The sequence below is a fragment of the Lithobates pipiens genome, unplaced genomic scaffold (genome assembly GCF_037356315.1).
Source record: "Lithobates pipiens isolate NorthernLeopardFrog02 unplaced genomic scaffold, aLitPip1_a1.2 Scaffold_166, whole genome shotgun sequence".
NCBI lineage: Eukaryota > Metazoa > Chordata > Amphibia > Anura > Ranidae > Lithobates > Lithobates pipiens.
The window spans coordinates 1095509-1122130 of NW_027507752.1; the positions used below are offsets into that span (position 1 = coordinate 1095509).

At 44.0% G+C, this 26622-nt stretch overlaps 1 protein-coding gene across 1 annotated transcript; it reads left to right on the forward strand.

The window, feature by feature from the left end:
• LOC143986513 (ficolin-1-A-like) lies at nucleotides 1–21342 on the forward strand. The gene is made up of 10 exons (XM_077484865.1): nucleotides 1–185; nucleotides 2316–2429; nucleotides 4232–4276; nucleotides 4630–4683; nucleotides 7556–7594; nucleotides 10982–11005; nucleotides 15250–15374; nucleotides 15468–15597; nucleotides 17684–17818; nucleotides 20899–21342. Exons 1-10 carry the CDS (start codon nucleotides 107–109, stop codon nucleotides 21156–21158), a joined length of 1005 nt encoding a protein of 334 aa, XP_077340991.1. The 5' UTR covers nucleotides 1–106; the 3' UTR covers nucleotides 21159–21342.
• The last annotated feature ends 5280 nt before the right edge of the window (nucleotides 21343–26622 follow it).

Consider the following 26622-nt stretch of genomic DNA (forward strand, 5'->3'; position numbering starts at 1 on the left):
GGTCAGGGAGCCAGTGACCTCTCACTCCTAGTCAGGAGCCGACTGTCTGTGGTAATAGTTACTGGACGACTTCAGTTTCAGAATTAGATCCCAGCCAGGCAGGGTTATGAGGCGGTCACACCAGATCACACTGTGGGTCCTCTGGATCACCATCGCGTTTTGTCTGACAGTTGAAGCCTGCTCAGGTCAGTAAATCCTATTATTTTCAATGCTTAACTGCCACAGATCATTGTGGGAGTACAGAAGTTCATAACAGTTACATATATAGTGTGACCCAGAATTCTCAACCAGACGGGTTGAGGGGAGCTTGTAACATGAAAAGGAAACTGGCTTTTCAGTTTCCTCCTTTCTTAGAAAGGTCCACTTTGGGACCTGGAGCCCGGGGATTTCCGAGAGATCCGGGTGGGATGGAATCCCTAGTCCTGGGTCCTGATTTTGAAAACAGCCAGCATACTGATTGGTCAGGTGTGTGCTGGGCTTTTATTAGTAACCTGACCATGGTTCTGGGCTCCCCCCCCCGGCAGATAGGAAGTCTGAGTACCAGGAGTCAGGAGGGCTCCATGGTGGAGCCAGTGCAGCAAGAGGCTGCTAACTATATGCACCAAGGTGGATGGTGAAACAGTCTGTACGAGACAGACAAGGGGCTGGAGTGTAAGGCCAGAGCAGCAGTGCTGCAAGTGAGAGACAACTAGGCTGATATTGTAAAGGACTAACATCAAATGTAGAGCTTGAAGGACTCGCTGGTTCTACTTTTTAAGGGCTTTGTTTGCCCATTTTTATTAAAAGCATTCTTTTTTCCCCATCAACAAAAAAATGACATTCAGCCTAGTTATCTCTCACTTGCAGCACTGCTGCTGTGGCCCTACACTCCAGGCCTTTGTCTGTCTCATACAGACTGTTTCACCATCCACCTTGGTGCATATAGTTAGCAGCCTCTTGCTGCACTGGCTCCACCGTGGAGCCCTCCTGACTCCTGGTACTCAGACTTCCTATCTGCATTTGATGCTAGTCCTTTACTATATATATATAAAATATGTTTTTAAAGCAAAAAAAAATAAAAAAGAAAGAAAAAGCAAAGAATTAAACTGTGCCCCAGAAGCAATTGACCATAATATTCTAGTATGTGCTGCATATTGGCACATTATGGCAGATTTACCTGGCCAGTGAACTCCTCTAGCACAGCTGTCATGGATGCTGCCACCTTCTCCTAGTTGTTTGGCTGGACAATGACATCACTCCCATGCAGGGAAGTCACATTGTGACGGCATAGAGGCATGCTGAAAATGTACGCTGAGCTGTGTATGCACAGCTCAGTGTACACAAATGCGGACAAACACTGACAGGCAAAAATCCCACCTGTCAGTGTTTATTTCCTTTTTTAATTTTAGGCTTCATGTACACGGGACATTTTTACAACCTCTCCTGAACGATTTGACGTTACAGATAGTAACCAACGTGTCGCGTTTACTTATTACCTTTAGCGGCGTTTTGCCGCGTTTGCATTTAGAAGTGTTTTTTTTTTTAAATATATATATATATTTTCCAAATAGCCAAAAATGAAAAACTTAAAATATGTAAACGAAACACGGCTAAACGCAAGTTACCACATTTGGCGCTTGAAATGCCTGTAAACTCAGCTTCTGAACGCATATTTTTTGTGTTACAAAAAAATGCCTCTAAACTCAACTGCCTAGAAACGACTATAAAGGACACTGTGAAAAAGGGAAGAGACGACAGGAGCCTCTGCCTGCTGCCCATAGGAGCCTGCAACCGACTCGCTGCCCGCCTCCCATAGGAGCCTGCAACCCAGCCGCTGCCCGACGCCCACAACCAAAAAAAAAAAACAAAAAAAAAAAACTGTCGCCACTGGAAGTGACATGGAGCAGTTACATGTACGGTATGTAAATAGGAAGGGACTGGGGAGAGGCTACCGGAGATCAGCAGTGCTGGTATGCAAGAAAGGATTTTTAATTTTTTTTATAAAAAGCAATGGCAGTTGTAATTGATACACAGTGTTTTAGCAAATTAAATGTCACCCATTTGCAGTTTACACACACTTGAAAAAAAAAAAATGTTCATATATCACAAAGCTAAAGATATGCATATGATTTCCAAGGAAAATGCATGCATCTATTCAGTGATATGAGAACTGTAAAATTATATTTCGATTCACATCTCATGTATTTTGTTTTGCTAATCATTTCTGGTTAGAAACAAACAGTCTGTAATATTTTTCAATAGAATTGATAAACCGTAAGCCAGATGCACAAATATATAGTCACAATATGTTATCCATCTTTTTTTGCCCCTTGTAGATGTAAATGTAATTACTGAGAGATGGAAAAGCAGTTTGGACCTGCTCCGTGGATGTCCTGGGACTGAAGGACTTAAAGGACCTGATGGAAAGCCTGGAGATCGAGGAGAAATAGGTTCTGTTTTATTACTATAGAGCTAGTGGTAACAACTTCTTCAGGACCTTGGTCCTGCGGTGGGCCTGATCGGAACATTTAAAGTCTGATTTAAAGTCTACTCACAGCTGATATCTCAGTTTTTTGGTTAGTGTTGGAGAGCTGTGGATTTCTTATGTGAATGGTACAACAAAAATTATATGTTCATATTGCTTTTCCCAAGTTTTATATTGATAAAAGTAGCCTATTCCATCTATCCACAGACTTTTAGGCCACAACAGAAAATATTTCTCTAAAAGTATTGGTTGTATACATAGGCTTGAGCAGGAGGTGTGTCAGGTGTGTCTGGGTACACTCTAACCACTACGTGTGGTGCCAATTCCCCCTACTGCCCAGACGCCCCCCGTATTTGCCCTCTGCTCTTCAGTGCTGCTGGCTTCCCACCTCTCCTTTCTCCCCAGCTGGTGCAGGGAATGTTTCAGTATAGAAAGTGGCAGAAGGGGCTAGTAAATATGTACCGTAATTTACAAGCACCTTCCTTTTCTAACTGAACACAGCGAACACACTCAATGGGGTTGATTTACTAAAGACAAATCCACTCTGCACTACAAGTGCCCTGCAAGTTATAAATTTACGTTTTTGGTTGTAACATGACAAAATGTGGAAAATTTCAATTGGTGTGAATACTTTTTCAAGGCACTGTAGATGTGACTGCTGCTGCAGTCCAGGGAGCTCCACACAATGATAAGAAAGGTGTCTGGTCACCCGAGACCAGGTGACAGATGCACTCCGTAGGAGATGGAAGTGCACCGCTAGGTAGTGGACCTTAGGACTGACTGCTGCGGATTGTACCCAGGGATATTCAGGACACAGGTCTACAGGATCACTAACACAGATCCCAATGGGAGCTGGAGCATAGATTCCCCAGGGCGCGGAGTCTAAGAGCCAGCGGGTGTCCGCCAGAGCCTCCAGTGGTGAGGATGGACTTTGCTGCAGTCTGGCTCCAGGTCGCGGCCCCCAGGGTCTCACAGCTCACGCTCACAATAGACTACAGGAGAAGGAAGCAGCAGGCTGGACCAACAAGGATAGTAAGGGGATATGGCAGATGTCAGAGCAACTAGCAGACAGGAACAACAGAGTACACGCCAAAGGTTCAGGGTCACAGGCAGACAGGGATGGTCAGGGACATGCCAAAAGGTCAAGGTCGCAAGCAGACAGGAAGCGCAGAGAACACGCCAAGGTCGGTAACAGAGACAAACGTAGAGCACACGGCAAGCAGGAAACAGGAAGCCAAACACACAATAAATACACAATGGTTGATCAGCACCGCTGGCTTGCGGTGCACAGGTTAATATAGGGTTTCCTGATAGGGCCTGGGGTGGAGCCCGGCTTAGAGGAGAGTGGAAGTGGCTGGCCTCTTAGTCAGAACACATGAGGGGAGGTAAGCAACCAGAGGAAGAACACTGCATAACCATGACAAAAGGGTCCAGCTGCTGTCCTTTAACTTGTTTTCATTTGCAGCTCACAGGATAGCAGCCTGCTATCATTTGACAGAGTTGAGGCTAATGGTGGGAGCAAGCACGCAGGAGAGCTAGGTGCTAACAGGAATATTTCTAGAAGCATCAGATGCCGGCTATATTTACCTTGCCTAGAGCATCACAAATACAGCCAAAAATAATGAAACAATGGTGAATCCTGTAAGTATTTATTATCTTCTACAGATGCAATGGGTTCAACTTCCAAAATTGAAAGTCGGTGACAGGGTTCCTTAAAAATAACTAAAGTCCTAAAGCAAACAAATGACATACTTTTTCTATTTAAAGGACCTCCTGGGTTGACCGGAAGCATAGGCCCAACAGGTGAACCAGGTAAGTGAAAATACATGCTATCCCTCAATAAAGAAGCCCTTCACTTTCACCAGTTGTATTGCCCCACTCCTGACTCTGGTTCTAGTTGCGGGCGAAACTCATTTGCCTTGTGCCATTCTACTTGGTGTATTTAATAAGAAAATCCAACAAGTACATTGACAAGCCTTCATAATGGTGGTAGTGGTTGACGATTCTTACACTGTACTATTACAGTGACCACTACTAAAAGGAAAGCAATAAAAATGTTGTTTAGTCAGCGATGTCTGCTTCTAAATGCAAATAGATGTATTTGGTTGTACAAAGAATGACTCTAAATGCTTTTCATACCTTTAACAATTCTTCTATTTCTGCAGGAGATGTGGGGGAAAAAGGTTTTGTCGGAGAAGTTGGACCTCCTGGGACTACTGGTACGTTGTGGTACTTAAAAATTCCTATCAAAAAGAACAAAATTGTCATCCACATGCAGTATATGGAAGAAAATAAATTCTAAGGGTTTACAATACATTCAGCAGCACTTATGGTTAAGATTGTTGGGTTTGGCACCAGACGTTCAACTATCTGGTGTAATATGTGATACCGACTATTGCTCAGGATGTCACCTTTGATACTAAGGCCCCTTTCACACTGGGGCGGTGCAGCCGTCGGCGGTAAAGCGCCGCTATTTTTAGCGGCGCTTTACCGTCGTTTTAGCGGCGGTCTGCGGCCCGTAGCGGGGTGGTTTTAACCCCCGCTAGCGGCCAAAAAAAGGTTAAAACCGCCCGCAAAGCTCCGCTGCAGCGCCGCCTTGCAGACGCTTTGTCGGCGGTATAGCCGCGCTGCCCCATTGATTTCAATGGGTAGGAGCGGTTTAGGAGCGGTGAATACACCGCTCCTTTCACCACTCCAAAGATGCGGCTAGCAGGACTTTTTTCACCGTCCTGCCAGCGCACCGATCCAGTGTGAAAGCCCTCCGGCTTTCACACTGGAGTGAAAGGGGCTGTTTTTTTCAGGTGCTATTTTTAGCGCTGTAGCGCCTGAAAACCGCCCCAGTGTGAAAGGGGCCTAAGGGTGGATCAACATGACTTGTTTGGTACCAGCTTTAAAATAATGGGGTTTATTTACTAAAGGAAAATCCACTTTGCACTGAAAGTGCACTTGGAAGCAGGGGAGTAGCTATAGAGGGTGCAAGAGTCACAATCGCAACTCGGCCCCAGGCTGCGGGGGGCCCGTGTGGCTCCCCTGTCAGTTTTGTCTCTACTTGTGAGCCAGAGCCGGAGTCGGGAGGTGGAGCTGGGAGGCGGAGCTGGCAGCCATAGTACGGAAAACTGGTTGCCTCCACCGCCCTACTGACCACGTCCACCGCCATACTGACCCCGGCCCACTTGCAGTGCAAAGTGGATTTTCCTTTAGTAAATAACTCCCTCTGTGTCATGTTTGGCACCAGCTACGTAATAACATGACACATTTGGCACCTGCTTTTCATTGGAGAAATCATAAATCCTGCTTCTTGCATGTAATCACTGTAGAGCCAGCGTTGGAACAAGATAAAATGGGTCTTGGCTGGCCAGAACAAGTACTGTCAGTGAGTAAAGTGGAAATGTGTTGTCCTTTTTTGAGGGCCGTGATCAGTGCTTCTGTGTAAAGCGTGCACCCGCCGCCCCAGCTGTGCTGTGATTCGTTACAGCAAAAGCTGATTTTTAAGAAGGGGGGGGGGGGGGTGTCCCTAAATGGCAGTTTGGAAATGTGGTCATCCTAGTACCGCAGCAGCACAGAAATGTGATCTAAGGCTCCATGTGCTTTCTGGGTATTACAAGTGCTCCAATAAGAACGAGTATGTGAACTACAACCAATCTCTGATACTACATAGGCCCTCAAGTGAGTGTATTTCCACTTTTGCTGTCAAACTTGAGAAAACCCGCTACATATCCGTTATGTGTTCCCATCCATGCAGAATACCAAAAATTAAATAAATATATATTAGCATTAAATGTTTCTAAAAAGAAGGCCTCATGGCTGAATTTTTGAACAATGTCAGAGGATAGTCTGAGTCTCCTCTCATTAGCATACAGGAAAGCAGGGTCGTTGCTAGGTGGCAAAAGGACCATGGGTTTCAGTCCAGGGTCCAAGGCCGTAAACGGGGGGGGGGGGGGGGGGGCTGTTGTACGCGACGCAGGTTTTTTTTGGCTGGGCCGTGACACTGACGGTAGTGACTTACATACACTAATCTACCTACACTGACGGTAGTGACCTACCTGCCTGACCTACCTACACTGATGATAGTGACCCCCCCCTACACTCACCTGCCTGACCTACATACATTGGACATATACATACACTAACCTACATACACTAACGGTAGTGACCTACCTACACTGACTTGCCTGACCTACACACACACACACACACACTGACCTACCTACAGTGACATTACCATACACTGACCTACCTACACTGACATTAACACACACTGACCTGTCTCAGCCGTGGTGTGCGGTGTCACAGCAGCCAGTCCTCAGAGGAGGAGCTGAGGAGGAGCGGCTCGCCCGAGCGCCAATCGGGGATGTGGCGCGGCAGTCGCTTTGTAATTCCCGCCTTCTGGAGCCAACAGTGCCTATGATGGACGTCACATGTCCCGCGGTCTCGGCATTGGACCAGTGCGATGTCCATCATAGACGTGCAGGCTCCAGAAGGCGGGACCTGCTCTGGCACTCGGCCACACTCAGCGGCGCTCGGGGCCAGCAATGGAAACCCTGCAGAGCTGACACTCGGGGCTTTATGGGGTCACATTCGGGGCTTCAGCCCCCCCTAGCCAACCCCTCCCGACGCCCCTGCAGGAAAGACACGGTTCCAATCTAGTTTACAACTGATCTGCCTGCACAGTACAGACAGGGTTAATTATGTCAAATACAGCTGTCCAGCCTTCTCAAAAAAAAGTAAAACTAGTAGGATTTTATAGAGCTTAAATTTCCAGAACAGATCACCAAAAACCGTAAGCAATTTTGTAATTTATTTTCTTTAATATATGCTGCGTAAATGAAAACATGTAACAAATTTAAACCCCAAAACTGCAAAAATACACTTTAAAATCCCTGCAATGCAAAGTACAGCGACTGTTAAGTTAATACAATCAAATATGTTTGTTTTTTTTCATTTGACAATGGCCAACTACAACCTGATTGGTTGTAAGGAGTTGTTGTACTTTGTATTCCATTACTTAATATGCCTTGATTCTGAGTTTTGTTGTGACTAAAATAAATATATTTTATGCCCTTCATTTTTTTGTTTATTTTCCCCTTCCAGCAGGAGAAGCGGGCGATGGCGGACCACCAGGAGAGAAAGGTGATAAGCCATGTATCACATACAATCTGTTTGGGATCAATATTAGTGGACCCCTATTCTGTTCTTGCCCAGACGCACCTCCCCCATCACATTGTCACAGCTAAACAGTTTTGAACCTGAAAAATTCTGCATTTTTTGTTTGGATAACGCAGGGAAAGGCTAGAACCCCTGATCAAGGCTAGAACAGTTTACTCTTCCAGTTTTCGACGCTGCCTCTGCAGATTCACCCCTCTTGTTTTGATGACTGTTGTCTCCAGCGCAAAAAAATTATGGGAAATCCAATTTTTTTAAGTTGTCAAGGTAACGGGAAGTAAGGGGGAAAATCTTCCAATGAGAAATATCTGTTCTTATGCTAACTGTCTAAGCCCTTGTACACACGGTCGGACATTTCGACAACCAAATCCGTCGGATTTTGTCCGACGGATTTTGTCCGAAACTGTTGCATACTCATGGTCGGACAAAGTTAACGTGATGACGTTATTTCGTTAGGATGGGACTACGTTCACGCTAGTAGCCAATAGCTTTGGTCTAGGAATTTGATCTGAGCACGCGTGGCACTTTGTCCGATCGGAAATTCTCTACACATGATCGGACAGATCAGAGCCGGACAGATCCGATCGGAGCATGTTGTCAGAAAATGTTATAGACAAGTTGGAAAACTTGGTCCGTCGGATACTCCGATGGAAATAGTCCGATGGAGCCCGCACACTGTCGGATTATCCGACGACACGGTCCTATCGGACATTGTCCATCGGAATATCTGACCGCGTGTCCAGCCTTAAAGACGACCCTGGCGGGGGGTGGCGCTTGAGGAAGATACTTAAGTGAAGATTGGAGGAGCTCAAAGGATTCAGTGGCAGTAAATTAGCAAGTCTAGTGAGAGAGACTGGGAGCTCAGTGGGTTGAGAACCTACAAGAAGTGATTGTAGAGAGAGTGAAGGAGTTTATTACAACGTGTATTAGGCAAAAAAAACAATGCGCTAGTGTACCAGCATAAATAAATAATATAAACAAAGCAGCAGCTTGAAGTGAGATACACTCAATAATAGATAGAAAACAAGAGAAGCTGCGCTTAGTTGTCCCAATTATTGCAGGAAAATCTTCATTGAAACGGCATGTTATTGATCAACATATAGGATGGAATAAATCCTCTTCCCAGTGGCGCCACAGTGATTGAAACCAAAAACTGGTTCCCGACTGGCTCACGTCTTTTTATGGGAGGGGGGGGGCAGAATGGCTCCCCAGCGCGAAACCCCATACGGGCACGGGGTTCCTTTAAGAGGCACCAGAGGGGCGCAAGTCTACCCGCTGCATGGTGGGGGACCCGATGCGTGTGGCCTGCGGCCACGATTGCCGCCGGCCACGTGCAATTGCGTGTACAAGGACTTGTGTGTGTAAACACAGTGGGGGCAGGTTTGAAAAGGAACGTTTTGGCGAGAAAGTTTAATGGGTGGGGCACCTCATCCTTAGTTACAGATAAAGGGTGTGGATGTAGGGAGGGTGGGATTATTATGGTGCCAATTTAGGCATAGAATTGTGTCATAGAATTACCAATGTCTCAAAAGTTTAAATATTATGCATAGAAAGTTTTTTTTAATACAACAATGCTTTATTGAAAAAACACATTTTTTTAGAATAAAATATTCTGTGTAATACCAGATGTTTTTACAAAAGATACCACAATACATAGATAAAAGTTCACTCCATTCAGTTTAGGTTGTTGGTCAAGAGAATCCCGACATGTTTCGCCATAACCATGGCTTCTTCAGGGGAATAAATTCTTTGACCCAAAGGGGAATGAATAGCAGCCCTGGCTCATCCACAGGCCCACAGTTGGTGGAGCCCTCCCACAAACGGGAGAGGAGAATGGAACAGCCAAGCCTTAGGTCCCACCCATAGTGGCAATCAAGGGTTGGTGTAAAAAATTTGTATTGGGAACGCTGAAAGTATTGAAGCAAATTTATAGTAGAAAGGGCTTTAGGATAGCCTAGAACATAGCCCAAGGCTGTTTGAAAGTCTTCATCAATCAGAGACAGTGGTTGGTATCCAGCAACTGAGCCCAACCAGGGCAGGGCTAAATAGTAAGCAATTTTGCTTAGTATGGCCCCTTATCCACTTATGCAGTAAGCATCAGCGTCCCCAGAAAGCCAGCCCACAGTGGGGGCAGGGTTTAGCACGGCATTGGCGTCCTCCAACGTCCAGCGCAGGAGGGTTTGTTTTTAAAAAAAAGCCTCCATTTGTATTTTGCAAAAAACTATGGAGGGACACAAGAGCAAAGGTGGCATTTAAGATTTTGGTGACATGTTTTTTTTTCCTCTGACACATTTACTGCTGCATCAGGCTGAGCCTTAATAGCCTATGATGCTGTCTATCTTCGCTGTCTTATCCCCCTATGATGCTGATATTTGCTGTCTTATCCCCCTATGATGCTGATCTTCCCTGTCTTATCCCCCTATGATGCTGATCTTCCCTGTCTTATCCCCCTATGATGCTGATCTTCGCTGTCTTATCCCCTTATGATGCTGATCTTCCCTGTCTTATCCCCCTATGAAGCTGATCTTCCCTGTCTTATCCCCCTATGATGCTGATCTTCCCTGTCTTATCGCCCTATGATGCTGATCTTCCCTGTCTTATCGCCCTATGATGCTGATCTTCCCTGTCTTATCGCCCTATGATGCTGATCTTCCCTGTCTTATCGCCCTATGATGCTGATCTTCCCTGTCTTATCGCCCTATGATGCTGATCTTCCATGTCTTATCCCCCTATGATGCTGATCTTCCCTGTCTTATCGCCCTATGATGCTGATCTTCCCTGTCTTATCCCCCTATGATGCTGATCTTCCCTGTCTTATCCCCCTATGATGCTGATCTTCCCTGTCTTATCCCCCTATGATGCTGATCTTCCCTGTCTTATCCCCCTATGATGCTGATCTTCCCTGTCTTATCCCCCTATGCTGACTGAAAAATCTTTTATATCCAACAAATATCTGGGAGTGTCCAATGCTCAAGGCCTTTTTCCACACTGTAGTTCCATCTGTCAGCCCCTATGTCAGGGCACAGTAATGATGTAGAGGCGAGTGATGTAGGGGTCAACAGATGGAACCACAGCATGCAAAGGGGAACAAGGCATCCAAACAAATCTGGAAGTGTGTTGAACGCAAAGCATTTTTCATTCAATATAGCATTACAACATAAAAACAGCAGCATGACAGGTAAATATTAACTTTTCTTCACAGGGAGCAGGCTGGATTCAGGTGCTTTTATGTAGTGCCTTTGCTTTGCAATGTGACAATTTGACTTGGTGAATGACAAATCTAAAATTAATATTTAGCATTATTTGAATAACTTCTTGCACACATTTGAAAATCTTTTTTCTAAACTCTCATAGGTGAAAGAGGAGATCCCGCTGATGGTAAGAAAAAAAAAAAACATTTGTATGCTGAGCCTTGGAGAAGGAGATCACGCAACTAACACGCCATGTATAGCAGAGATATGTATTGTTTTCCTTTAGTTATAAAATGGCAACATAACCACTTAAGGACCAGCCACCGCAGTTTTACTGCGGCAGGTTGGCTTGGCGTACAACGCTTTTCCTTTTGATCACTAGGGGGGGGGGGGCGTGTGCCCCTTGCAGCGCGATGACCGCAGGGCACCCGCAATCGCTCGTGACAGAGCGAGAACTGGGATCTGTGTGTGCACATACACAAATCTTGGTTCTTTCAGGGGAGTAGAGACAGATCGTGTGTTCATACTAAATATGAACACCGATCTCTCTCTCCTCCTAGACAGGACCAACCCCCCTACAGTTACATCACAGTGAGGGAACACAGTTAACCCTTTGATCGCTCCCTAGAGTTAACCCTTTCCCTGCCAGTGACATTTATACAGTAATCAGTGCATTTTTATAATATATGGTATAATTGTCAATGGTCCCAAAAATTTGTCAAAAGTGTCCAATTTGTCCGCCGCAATATCACAGTCCGAATAAAAATTGCAGATCGCCGCCATTACTGGTAAAAAAAAATTATAATAAAAATGCCATAAATCTATCCCCTATTTTGTGGACGCTATAACTTTTGCGCAATCCAATCAATATACACCTATTGCGATTTTTTTTTAAATCAAAAATATGTAGAAGAACAAACTGAGGAAAAAATAATAAAAAAAAAATAATAAAAAAAATGTATAAAAGGAAAAACTAGTGCGCTCCACCTACTATGTCATAGGAAGACTAAATACACAAATAATGTACACAGGAAGCAGCCAGCATAAAAACGGTGATCTCAGCACCAAAATTGAGTATAGAAATTGAAAAAAATGCGGCGCTACCTAAAAGTGCTAAACCATATATAATAAATGATACTCCCAAAGAAATAAAAAATATATAACGTGAATCAGATAATATCCACTATATGCAACATAGATAATATATAACATATATCAGTATAAATAATCCAAATAAACGTGCAACCAATATATGTGAAGAAATGATAAATTGAAATCCGTGAAATAATCAAGTGATTAAATAAAATTAATCTGCATTAGTGTTCCAAAACCAAACGTACAAAAAAAAAAATATATATATATATATATATATATATATATAGGGTGAAAGTTCATATACAAAAAATCCGGTGATAGTTTAAATAATCAATATAAACACGTGATTGTCCATAAAATAACGTGCACTAATGGTTGGTAAATTTGCAAAAATAAAGTTCATGCAAAAAGGTGTAACGATCAATTCCCAAAAAGTGGCAATCCACTGCAAACTTCAGTGCTTAATGGGTGCACCAACTATTTCCCCCAGCCTCTCACCTCCAATAACTGGTAAATAGGCACTGTGTATAAGGATAGCTGCTGGCTTCTTATTCATTCAGTCACACTGCTCCACCGCTGTTAGTGTTTCACTGTATGGCTGTATATTACATGCCCTCCCAGTAGCTCCAAGATATCCAGGCAGTATAGAATAGAAGAATATAGAGGGCTCTCATGTGTAGTAATTCGCCATTTTATTGTAATAAGGATAAAATACACACTTACATTAACATAAACAGCAGAGTATGCAGCAGACGCGGACTTCCGGTTTCGGCCGTAACCGGAAGTGATAGGTCCGACACCCAATTCCTTCCCTAAATGCCGAAACCGATACTTTGCAGTACGATTTGTGTCCATACAAAATGAATGGGTGCAAATTGCACTACAAAGAATCATCTGCAATTTGAATAGGAATGCAGTGCGATTTCTGTCTGAATTGCATGTGATTTCCCCCACCACTCCTGTGTGTGTAAAGAAAGTGAAGCACCATGTAGTGCCGCAATAGGCAGCTTATTAAAATGTTATAACATTTCACAAAGTAAATATCTATTCAAATCCATATCTGAAGTGTCCCTGTCCCAGCCGCAGATGATAGCAAACCACAGCTGCTGGAGGTGCTCACAGAGCTGGGGGAGATGTCCGGCAGTCTGCCCCCTAGCTGACATCACTTCCGCCTTATACCCACAGGAGTCCCGGGACTTCTCCTCCAGCCCTGTGAGCACCTCCAGTGGCCGTGGTTGGTATCCTTGGCAGGACACGGACACTGCAGATATGAATTTGATGGATATTTACTGTACATGTACCATTCAGAGCGCCACACACAATGCCTGCACAAAAGGGCACAGAGCTGCTGTGTTAGAGCCATGTTAGGAATATGTTAAGGGATATATTTCACAGTTAGGTTAAAGGATAAGTTCACCTTTACAGAAAAATCTGTAAGGTGAACTTAAATCGGACCATAATCACCCCCCCACCCCCTGGTCCCGCTGACCTGGACCGCGGTAATCTCCCATTCTGAATAGGTTAGAGTGGTAATTGTGCAGACTTTTATTTGTACTTCCTTTGGACACCATAGTCACTAAACCAAAAAACCCCTAGATCTGAGCTCTGGAAAAATCAAACAAACAACAATATCACAAATATTTTTTTAATTGTATAAAATCTTTGTACAAAATATATTTGTAAAAATATTGCTTTAAAAAGGGACACTTTGAGAGAAGGAAAATTTCAGTGGGGAAAATGGAAAAATGTATCGGGAAGATAAACTTTGTCTAGAAACAATATTTGGATACTATTAGTGATAGCACGATGTTATTTTTCAAATTGGCTGATCACGCTGAAATGAACAAATGACAAATGAGTATTTAAATTATATTATATTATATATATATTATAGATGACCCCTGATTTAAAAAGCTTACCAATTCTTAGATGTGGTTTTCTTTTTTAGGCTTTCTTTCTTATTTTTTATCTAGTGATCTGGCCTGTAAGTCTATTATTTAAAAAAAAAAAATCTATTTTCCAGAGCAGGGAAGGGAGGGGGCAGGGATGGGACAAACCAGTTATCACTGGCAGGGATGCTTATGATGATCAGCTTTTCTTTATCTATTGATATAAAACCTTTATGCTAAAAAGGAAGAAAAAATGTTTTCTGTCAACGCGTGACCTGGAGTTTGGCTTCAATTTGTTTAGTGTATCTAAATCTGCTAGTACATCTTATGCCGCGTACACATGACTGGACTTTTTCTAGAGCAAAGGTCCGATGGAATGAATCCGTCTGACAATTCGATCTTGTGTGGGCTCCATTGGACCTTTGCTGTCCAAAAATCTGACAGACTTTAGAAAATAGAACATGTTTTAACTTTTTCCGCCGGACCCAGTTTCTATGGAGAAATCCGCTTGTCTGTATGCTAGTCCAACGGACGAAAACCGATGCTAGGGCAGCTATTGGCTACTGGCTATGAACTTCCTTATTCTAGTCCGGTCGTACATCATCACGTTTAAATCCGTCGGACTTTGGTGTGATTGTGTGTGGCCAAGTCTGTCGGAACACCTCCGAAAGTCTGTCGGGAAGAGTGTTGGACCTAGTCTGCCGGAAGGTCCGGTCGTGTGTACGCGGCATTACACTTTCCTAAGCCTAGAATGACAATGCTGCAGTCTAAAGGTGCTTACTGTTCTCCTTCATCTAGAGTGGGGGCACTCTAAGCCCTTGTACACACGGTCAGACATTCCGACAACCAAATCCATCGGATTTTGTTTGACGGATTTTGTCCAAAACTGGTGTTGCATACACACGGTTGGACAAAGTTGTCGGAAAATCCGATCGTTCGGGAACGTGATGACGTTATTTCGTTACGACGGGACTACGTTCAGGCTAGTAGCCAATAGCTTTGGTCTAGGAATTTGATCTGAGCATGCGTGGCACTTTGTCCGATCGGAATTCTCTACACATGATCGGGCAAAGTCCGATCGGATCATGCTGTCGGAAATTTTTACAGCCCAGCTCTAAAACTTTGTCGGTCGGATACTCCGACGCAAACAGTCCGAAGGAGCCCACACGCGTTAGGATTATCCGACAACACGATCCGATTGGACATTCTCCGTCGGAATGTCCGACCGTGTCTACAAGGGCTAATACAAAAGATGTGTTACAAGCCAGACCACCAGGTAAAAACAGAGGGGAAAAGCCTAATAAAGGACATGAATGCAGCGACCACATCTAATTATTGATAAACTGCAATTTTTGGTTTTGGATTTAATACCGCTTTAAGACGGGACTGATAAAATGTAATAACTATAAGATGTACTTGTAAGATGTTAATTCTGTCTCCTCCGCAGGTCCGAGGAACTGTAAGGATCTGATAGACTTAGGACTGACCCTTACGGGGTGGTATTACATATATCCAGACGGAAGTCCTCTGAGAGTTATGTGTGATATGGAGACGGATGGTGGGGGGTGGATTGTAAGTTATAGGACAGTATTATGTTACTGGAACAAGATGTGTATTTGTGTACTGACACAATGTATCAGATGAGCAATGCAATTATTTTTTTAGGTATTCCAGAGGCGGTGGGATGGCTCAGTGGACTTTAACCGTGACTTTGAAAGCTATAAGAAAGGGTTTGGAAATCAGTGGAGTGAATTCTGGTTGGGAAATGAAAATATTCACGCCTTAACTGCTAATGGTAAATTACGGCAAATAGGTAGATAAAAAGAATGATAATAATGAGTGAGAGAGAACGATAATGAGGGAATGAGAGAGAACAATGATGGAAGAGAACGATGAGAGAGAATGAGAGATAACGATCGTGAGTGAGAGGATGAAAGAGAGAACCACCATAAAGCTCTACTGACCAATAAGCAGCAGCCCACGCCGTGCGTCCTGCAACAACTCATCAGCGCCTTGTCTATCCCAAACTCCCAACAATTCAGCCTGACAAAATCTCAAATAAAAAAACATACTGAATGACTCCAAAGAAAAATATGTTGAAGAACGGAGAAATGAAATAACAAACTCCAAGACACCGCTTTACCAGTTTACCGCAAAGAGACTACAAACTGGCGCCATACCTGGAGGGGCTATAAAACCCCAAAGACAGACAGACGCTTAATCTGAGCCTGTATGGACTGAGTGCCGACAGACTGAAAGTCTGATTAGAACGGCACAGACAGACCTACAAGGCCAGGGAAAGTAGACTGTGCTATCAATGTGACTAGGGAGTCCTGGAGGATGAGGAGCACTTCCTGCTACGGTACCCCAAGTAATCATCAGTGAGGGACGTGTGGTTGCAGCGACTCGAGTTTCTCATCCCAGACTTCAATTCTATTGAAGAAAGAAGGAAACTTAAAATCCTACTGGGAGAAGAGGAGTCAACTGCTTTGGCCATGCTAAAATGTATTTGGTCCTGCCAGAAAAGCTTATCTGAATTGAATTGAATGAGAGAGAGAATGATGAGAGAATGATGAGAGTACAAGAATGAGAGGGAGTACAAGAATGATGAGAGTACAAGAATGATGAGAGAACAAGAATGATGAGAGTACAAGAATGAGAGAGAGTACAAGAATGATGAGAGAACAAAAATGAGAGAGAACAAGAATGATGAGAGAACAAGAATGAGAGAGAACAAGAATGATGAGAGAACAAGAATGATGAGAGAACAAGAATGATGAGAGAACAAGAATGATGAGAGAACAAGAATGATGAGAGAACAAGAATGATGAGAGAACAAGGATGATGAGAGAACAAGAATGATGAGAGAACAAGAATGATGAGAGAACAAGAATGATGAGAGAACAAGAATGATGAGAGAACAAGGATGATGAGAGAACAAGAATGATGAGAGAACAAGAATGATGAGAGAACAAGAATGATGAGAGAACAAGAATGATGAGAGAACAAGAATGATGAGAGAACAAGAATGATGAGAGAACAAGAATGATGAGAGAACAAGGATGATGAGAGAACAAGAATGATGAGAGAACAAGAATGATGAGAGAACAAGAATGATGAGAGAACAAGAATGATGAGAGAACAAGAATGAGAGAGAACAAGAATGAGAGAACAAGAATGATGAGAGAACAAGAATGAGAGAGAACAAGAATGATGAGAGAACAAGAATGATGAGAGAACAAGAATGAGAGAGAACAAGAATGAGAGAGAACAAGAATGATGAGAGAACAAGAATGATGAGAGAACAAGAATGATGAGAGTACAAGAATGATGAGAGAACAAGAATGAGAGAGAACAAGAATGAGAGAGAACAAGAATGATGAGAGAACAAGAATGATGAGAGAACAAGAATGAGAGAGAAGAATGATGAGAGAACAAGAATGATGAGAGAACAAGAATGATGAGAGAACAAGAATGATGAGAGAACAAGAATGAGAGAGAACAAGAATGATGAGAGAACAAGAATGAGAGAGAACAAGAATGATGAGAGAACAAGAATGATGAGAGAACAAGAATGAGAGAGAACAAGAATGATGAGAGAACAAGAATGATGAGAGAATGATGAGAGAGAAAGAATGATGAGAGAACAAGAATGATGAGAGAACAAGAATGATGAGAGAACAAGAATGATGAGAGAACAAGAATGATGAGAGAACAAGAATGATGAGAGAACAATGAGAGAGAAAGAATGATGAGAGAACAAGAATGATGAGAGAATGATGAGAGAACAAGAATGATGAGAGAATGATGAGAGTGAAAGAATGATAATGAGGGAGAAAAGGAAAGAAAGAAGATCATTTTAAAGATGTTGTTTCTTACAGGTAATTTCCAGCTCCGTATAGATCTTGGGGATTTTGACAACAATCACACATATGCCACCTATGAAAGGTTCTCGCTCGGAGGGGAGTCAGAGCAGTACGCCCTCCATCTGAGCAAGTACACGGGGGGGACTGCAGGTAACTATTTATGAGACAAAAAAAACATAATTCTATTTTTCATAAAATGCTCACTACATACAGTATTTCAGAAGCACATTACAGTAAGATTGTGGCCATTAGTAAAATCCCTTCTCTTGTTTACGTCAATTGGTCAATTATTCAGCATTAGGTCACATAATGCATTATTGCAATACCTATTAGTGATAAACCTAAATATTCCCCACTGGTGGTAAACCACCTCTATTTATGTTGAATGGAGCTGCAAGTAAAACATATTCTTGACCACGAATGTATTCTTGACCCTCCAGTCCATACATACCTCAATGCTTTGTTCTGTGGAGAACCCCCCCCCCCCCCCAGCATTTCTAGCCACAGCCATCTTGAGAAAGGGTAGATGATTCATAAAGCATTTACTTTCTGGAATCCATCTACCCTTAGGTCAAGCATGTGGATGAGAGGGTGTGCTTAAGTGAGACAGCACCTCCTCCCTTCCTCCAGATGAAAGGAAAAAAAAAGCCCATGAAGACTCATAGAATGTGAGACATAATTTCGGTCTAGGCCAGAAACAAGGAAGCAGCTGAAGAAATGTAAAAAAGTTAATTTTAATACAATATTAAACACAAAAGCAAACATTTGTTATATGGCAGCTTACCAATTTGTAGATGCAATGGCTGTATTCGTTTACTTTTAGGCTTAGGCTAAAATAGAATATGCCTTCCAAAAATTCTGCAAAATTGCTTCTCGACGCATTCTTTCCATCAATGAGTCAATTACGGTAATTTAGTTCAAAATCTCTTTCAATTTTGTCCAGACCGGCTATAGGATTTTTTCCTGAACTAAAACCCCGTTCCCAGTTAGAATTAAATTTGTTCAAGAAACATTATTCATTCTGCTCCTTCATTATAGTTTAAAATGATCATCAGTCTGAGCCTACTAACGATTAGAAAATGTAACAAATGATCTGAATCCTCTACTGATGTACAGTCAGTATTATCTATGGACCCCCCCCCCCCCCCCCAGTTACTGGTGTGTAACCTACAGGCTTTGATGAGTCTCTTCAAAGGTAATCTATGCTGAGAGAGCTGCTTGGGTTCCCTTTATTCTGGAAATGCAATTTTTCTGGCTGTCGTACCAATTCCTTTGGCTACAGCACAGTCTGAGTCATTGAACTGCATTTTGCTTGTGGTTTCACTTGCTGCATGCCAGGTCATTGGCTCATAAGTCAGATACAGGCAAACAACTAGCATTTTCAGAAGAATGTCAGCAATTGTATTTTAATGTCAGCACAGGTTTCCTTATAGTGTACAAATGGCCAACATTTCTGTCAGGTTATTGCTGTCTGAGAATAAGAGATAATAAATTCAAATGTTACAGTTGTCATTGAAAAAGGAAGTAAAGTAAAATCTACCAATGGGGCCATCTGTTTCAGGGACTTTAAAACAATAGAAAAAAAAAAAGAGGGACACCCTTGATCTTGCTCAACTAATCACTTGAATTGAAGAAAGCCAAAGAAGATTGCACTCACATTTGTCAGTAGAAAGGATGCACATTCTACACAGTCTCATAGGGGGGAGGGGATGAAAGCTGACATCATGGCCAGTGGTGCAGGGAAAACATAAGCGTCAGTTGGAATCCACACACACAGAACCGGCTAAGAAATAAGGAGGTCCATTCCAACACTCAGGGCTGTGTTTCACGTGGGAGCCCACAGCATACAGACTTGTCCAACAGGTTTCAGGGGTGGGTCTCCCTTTCTCAAGATTGCCAGCGCATCCCACAACACTGCCATAAATAGGGAACCCAGACATAAGAAAGGGGGACCCACCTCTGTAACACGTTGCATGTGTAACTTTTATCCCCTGTCAGAGGAATTGTTGTTAGACAAGTCTGTACAAGTCTGTATACTGTGGGCTCAGGTGTGGAGCACAGCAATAAGTGCAGGAGTGTGTCTCCTCTTTCCTTAACCTGTCAGCATTGCGAATGAAGTTTCTAACTGAAGCTGTTTTTTTCTCTGCACCACTAGGTGTGTTGTCAGCGTTTATCCTCCCCTGCTACGAGTATGTGTTATGAGGCTGTGTTATGAGGCTGCGGTTCACACTGATGCGACATAGGATCCGACTTGTGAGACCCCAAGTCAGATGACATGTGAAATTCGATGTTTGCCCCATGAGAGATGTCTTAACTGATACTACACAAGTCTGTCCAACTTTAGAAAAGGTTCCTGCACTACTTTGGTCTGACTTTGCTACGACTTCAATGACACAAGAGTGTAAAAAGTCACATCAAAGTCGTATTCCAAAGTTGCACTGAAAGTCACCTGACTTTGGAGGTGGGCTAGTTCGAACCAAGCCTTCTACTGACAAATATGAGATTGATTGTGCAAGATCATGAGCCCAGGGGTAGCTGCAGAAGATCTTTCGATGTGGATTACACAGATGGGCTGTTGGTCTCAGATTTAAAGGCACATAGCATGGGAAAAGTTGCAGGCGATGGTGGTAAAGCGGCGCTATATTTAGCGGCGCTCTACCATCATTTTAGCGGTGCTATTCGGCTGCTAGCGGGGCAGTTTTAAACCCCGCTAGTGGCCGAAAAAGGGTTAAAACCACCCACAAAGCACCGCTGCAGCGTTGCTTTGCAGGCGGGTTTGCAGCGCTGCCCCATTGTTTTCTATGGGAAGGGGGGCTTTAGGAGTGGTGAATACATCGCTCCAAAGATGCGGCTTGCGGGACTTTTTTGAAGTGCACCGCACCAGTGTGGAAGCCCTCGGGCTTTCACACTGGAGAGACAGCAGCGGTTGTTTCAGGGCGCTTTGCAGGTGCTGTTTTGTAGTGCCTGCAAAGCGCCCCCAGTGTGAAAGGGGCCGAAGGGACATAACATTCTGTTACTGGTTTCCTTTCAATAAAAAGATTTCTTATCATCTTGATCTCTGGGTCTCAAAGTGAGGCGGATTCTCCCCAAATGGAAAGAAAAAAAAATGGCATAGGATTTAACCCTTCCCTACTCAAAAAAGAAAAATAATTGTTGACTGGATGTACTTTTTTGGGACAGTTGTAATGTAAACAGATAATACACTGACCACTTATTTGTTACTTCATTAGGTGACTCGCTCTCTTACCACAAAAACCAAAAGTTTTCTACCAAGGATAGGGACAATGATGGCAGCCGCAGGTTAAACTGTGCTGTTTTTTATACTGCTCCCTGGTGGCACGAAGCCTGTTTTGACTCCTCTCTGAATGGACTTTATCTTAAGGGGGAGCATGCGGAAAAAGGGGGGATTGCCTGGGCCCAGTTCAGAGGCATTCAGTACTCGCTCAAGTTCTCGGAGATGAAGTTTCGCCCAGTGGAGGAAGACGAGTAGTTTTTGTTTTTCTGTATAGTAACCTTTCCATGGTCTGGTAGTCCAATTCGATTTTAAAGCTGAACAAACTGGCCACTTACAGCTACCCACTAGGCAGAAGCCCAAGCATGCTCTGCAAGGCAATCTGTCGTGGTTTTTGCAATGTGTTTCCTGATTTATTTGTAATAAAATGATTCTCAATCGATTGCTGCTCTTTATTTAATATGTTTATTTTAGTTTCCAAGCCACTTAAATGCTTTCATTTTCTACAAGTTAAAAAAAAAATTATATTTCATGAATTTACATATCACAACAGGTTCTGTACCTCTTAGCCCTTGTACACGCGGGTCGGACATTCCGACAACAAAATCCGTCAGATTTTGTCTGAAACTGGTGTTGCATACACACGGTCGGACAAAGTTGTCGGAAAATCCGATCGCTCGTAACGTGATGATGTTATTTCGTTACGACGGGACTACGTTCAGGCTAGTAGCCAATAGTTTTGGTGTAGGAATTTGATCTGAGCATGTGTGGCACTTTGTCCGATCGGAATTCTCTACAAACCATCGGACAAAGTCGGAATATTTTATAGCCCAGCTCTAAAACGTTGTCGGTCGGATATTCTGACAGAAACAGTCCGATGGAGCCCACACACGGTCGGATTATCTGACAACACGGTCCGATCTGACATTTTCCGTCGGAATGTCCGACCGTGTGTACAAGGGCTTAAAGGACCAGTCCACCAGATATTGAAAGTTATCCGTGGAACTTGGTGCAATGAGTAAACCACTGTGAGATCTCCATGCCATGCTTCACAACTCCTGTCCTCCTGGTAGCTTTGAGTGTTCCAGACAGGGTGGATAAAAATCATGATTTTTTTTTTTAAATAAAAAAATCTGATTTTTTAAAATTTAAATCAGATTTTTTTTTAAATTTATCAAGTTTATTTTAATAAAACCTAAAGATAGTTTTATATCTAACCACTTACGGACCGCCCGCCGTCATTATACGGCAGCTCTTTGAAGTGGAATATCATTTTTATGGCAGATAAAAGTGGTTTCAGAGATCACTTTTATCGGTGACAGGAGAGCCCCCCCCCTCCTCCTGCCGCATTCCGGTGCCCTCCGCTGCTTACCGGAGCCGCCGGCAGCAGGGCTGGACTGGGACAGAAATTTGGCCCAGGACTTCATCCAGACCGACCCACTTACATTTTGAGTATCCCATCACCAACTCCCTTACATCAGAGTGTCCCATGAGCAGCCCCCTTACATCAGAGTGTCCCATCACCAGCCCCCTTACATCAGAGTGTCCCATCAGCAGCCCCCTTACATCAGAGTGTCCCATCAGCAGCCCCCTTACATCAGAGTGTCCCATCAGCAGCCTCCTTACATCAGAGTGTCCCATCAGCAGCCCCCTTACATCAGAGTGTCCCATGAGCAGCCCCCTTACATCAGAGTGTCCCATCACCAGCCCCCTACATCAGAGTGTCCCATCACCACCCCCTTACATCAGAGTGTCCCATCAGCAGCCCCTTACATCAGAGTGTCCCATGAGCCATTACACAACACCCTTACATCAGAGTGTCCCATGAGCAGCCCCCTTAAATCAGAGTGTCCCATGAGCAGCCCCCTTACATCAGAGTGTCCCATCAACACCCCCTTACATCAGAGTGTCCCATGAGCAGCCCCCTTACATCAGAGTATCCCATCACCAGCCCCCTTACATCAGAGTGGCCCATCAGCACCCTCTTACATCAGAGTGTCCCATGAGAAGCCCCCTTACATCAGAGTGTCCCATGAGCACCCCCTTACATCAGAGTGTCCCATGAGCACCCCCTTACATCAGAGTGTCCCATGAGCAGCCCCCTTACATCAGAGTGTCCCATGAGCACCCCCTTACATCAGAGTGTCCCATGAGCACCCCCTTACATCAGAGTGTCCCATGAGCAGCCCCCTTACATCCGAGTGTCCCATGAGCAGCCCCCTTACATCAGAGTGTCCCATGAGCAGCCCCCTTACATCAGTGTCTCCCATGAGCAGCCCCCTTACATCAGAATGTCCCATCAGCAGCCCCCTTACATCAGAGTGGCCCACTGAGCCATCGGCCGACCGGGAAACACCCGGTAGTCCCAATGGCCAGTACATGCCTGGCCGGCAGCGGTGGAGGTGATCGGGATCCTTCCCCTGCTTGGCATGGAGCTGAGTGAGGGGAAGATGGCAGGGCAGAAGGGATGTTTTGATGTCATAGCTCTTAAAGGGACTTTTCTTTTTTTTTTCAAACAACATTTTAAGTTTTTTTGATATTGCCTTGTAGTGTAAATATGAGATGTGAGGTCTTTTTGACCTCCCAGATCTCATAGTTAAGAGGTCCTGTCATGCTTTTTTTTATATTACAAACGATTTTTACTTTCCTTGTAATAGGAATAAAAATGACACAATTTTCTTCAAAATAACAGTTTAAAAATAAAAAATAAAAGCAAAATAAATAAGAAAAAACTAAACTGAGCTCGTGTGCAGAAGCCAACGCATATTTTAGCAGCGCTCGCATATGAAAACAGCGTTCAAACCACACATGTGGAGGTATCACTGCGATCGTTAGAATGAGAGCAATAATTCTTCCATTCATATGGAGGGACAACGAAATCAAGTATTTGGAAGTTAAGATAACACCTGCACTTGATACTATGTACCAACAAAATTTTATTCCACTAATAAACAATATTAAAACCAAGTTAAATACCATAGCTTCTAGACAAAGATCCTGGATTAATAGGATAAACTGCCTGAAGATGATAATACTCCCTAAGATTTTATATAAAACACAAATGATACCAATCCCAATCCCAGAAACATATTTCAAAAAATTTAATTTGTTATTCCGCAGGTTTATTTGGAGGCATAAAAAGCCACAAATAGGCCTGGGAATACTTGTAAGAGACAAGACACAAGGGGGACTGGGGGTTCCCGACATTAAAACCTATTACTATTCAATTCTATTGGCACGAGTGGTTGAATAGGTAAAAGACAATAAAGGAAAAAATTAGTGGGGAATTAAAATCCCAATTTTGTTTTTTTGTGAACACTATCACACATTGCCATAGCTAACCGTGTAATCGGGTGCGTGTGACCATTCTAGCTCCTTTGTGTAAATGGAGGAATCTATTTACCGTATTTATCTGCGTACAACACGCACTTAAAATCGGGGGAAAATCATGGGTGCGTGTTATACGCCGATCCCCCCGCTGATCTGCGCTCTATGGAGCGCCGCTGACATTTACCGAGCTGAGCCGAGTGTACTGTGTACTCGGCTCCACTCTCAGTCACGCCCAGTCCCTCCTCCTAGCCTTTACGTCCCGCCATTGGCCCGGTGTTGTGTCCATCACAGGAGCCAGGACAAGGGGCGGGACGGGGGCGTTACTGCGAGCAGAGCCGAGTAGCCGAGTACCCTCGGCTCGGCTCGGCTCGGTCTATGTCGGCGGCGGGAGGAGCTGAAGATCTCGACGGCGGCGGCTGGAGGAGCCGAAGATCTCGGCGGCGGCGGCGGGAGGAGCCGAAGATCTCGACGGTGGCGGCGGGAGGAGCCGAAGATCTCGCCGGCAGCGGTAAATTTAAAACGAACCATACTGTGATTTTGTGGAAGGCTGCAGGGGGACAGTGTAGGGCTGCAGGGGGACAGTGTAGGGCTGCAGGGGGACAGTGTAGGGCTGCAGGGGGACAGTGGAAGGCTACATTGATGGGCATTTAAAATGTAAGGTTTTTTCCTTAAATTTGCCTCCTAAAAGTTTTTTTCCTTAAACTTCCCTCCTAAACTTGGGGTGCGTGTTATACGCCGGCGCGCGTTATACGCCGATAAATACGGTAGTTGTTTTTTTTTCAGCTGACCCGTTGGCCATATGAAAAATCAAGTCATCTATGGCCAGCATAGGTCAGTAACACAGCTTCCCCTTCTTATTTTGAGACTTGCTGTTGAGGGTAGAGCTAGTATAATGACAGATTCAGGTATTTTTACTAGCTATACATGCAATGTATAAACAGACTGTTTCAATCAATAAAAAAGCAAATCCGCACATCATTTCTCTGGAAAGGCTCTCTGTGTACTTATCCTCTAAGTAATCTGTGACACGTCATTTATCCTTGACAGTGTGTGCCAAATCATGCAACCTGCAGACAATAGGGGGCCTACACTCTATTGTGCAATGGGCCGCAGTGTTTAATAACCTTGGTGCTCTGATACTAGGTAAACACATCATGAATTGATCAAACGCCTGTACTTTGCACACTACCACTTTCAATTTCTTAGTGTTGACACTGGAGAAAATTGTGAAAGTTTTATGGAATTCCACTTCTCATGCAACTGTTCAAAGAACCAGAAACAAAGGGGAGAGGGAAAAATGTGTCTTCACAGCACAGAGACCTAAGGTGACCCAGGAGGAGCTGCAAGAGACTGGAGGATCTGTACATAGGATGACAATAAGCCGGACGCTCCATAGAGTTGGGCTTTATGGCAGAGTGGCCAGAAGAACATTACTTTCATCAAAAAACAAAATGGCGCGTTCTGAGTTTGGGAAAAGGCGTGTGGGAGAATCCCAAAATGTATGGAGGAAGGTGCTCTGCTCTGATGTATGGAGGAAGGTGCTCTGGTCTGATGTATGGAGGAAGGTGATCTGGTCTGATGTACGGAGGAAGGTGATCTGCTCTGATGTACGGAGGAAGGTGCTCTGGTCTGATGTATGGAGGAAGGTGATCTGCTCTGATGTATGGAGGAAGGTGCTCTGGTCTGATGTACGGAGGAAGGTGATCTGGTCTGATGTATGGAGGAAGGTGATCTGGTCTGATGTATGGAGGAAGGTGATCTGGTCTGATGTATGGAGGAAGGTGATCTGCTCTGATGTACGGAGGAAGGTGATCTGCTCTGATGTACGGAGGAAGGTGATCTGCTCTGACGTATGGAGGAAGGTGATCTGCTCTGATGTACGGAGGAAGGTGATCTGGTCTGATGTATGGAGGAAGGTGATCTGCTCTGATGTACGGAGGAAGGTGCTCTGGTCTGATGTACGGAGGAAGGTGATCTGGTCTGATGTATGGAGGAAGGTGATCTGGTCTGATGTATGGAGGAAGGTGATCTGGTCTGATGTATGGAGGAAGGTGATCTGCTCTGATGTATGGAGGAAGGTGCTCTGGTCTGATGTATGGAGGAAGGTGATCTGGTCTGATGTATGGAGGAAGGTGATCTGGTCTGATGTATGGAGGAAGGTGATCTGGTCTGATGTATGGAGGAAGGTGATCTGGTCTGATGTACGGAGGAAGGTGATCTGGTCTGATGTATGGAGGAAGGTGATCTGGTCTGATGTATGGAGGAAGGTGATCTGGTCTGATGTACGGAGGAAGGTGATCTGCTCTGATGTACGGAGGAAGGTGATCTGGTCTGATGTATGGAGGAAGGTGATCTGGTCTGATGCTTGGAGGAAGGTGATCTGGTCTGATGT

Coding starts and splice junctions, on each gene's coding strand:
- LOC143986513 (XM_077484865.1), top strand. CDS start 107: ATGAGGCGGTCACACCAGATCACACTGTGGGTCCTCTGGATCACCATC. Junction 186..2,315: donor GACAGTTGAAGCCTGCTCAG/GTCAGTAAATCC, acceptor TGCCCCTTGTAG/ATGTAAATGTAATTACTGAG. Junction 15,598..17,683: donor TCACGCCTTAACTGCTAATG/GTAAATTACGGC, acceptor TGTTTCTTACAG/GTAATTTCCAGCTCCGTATA.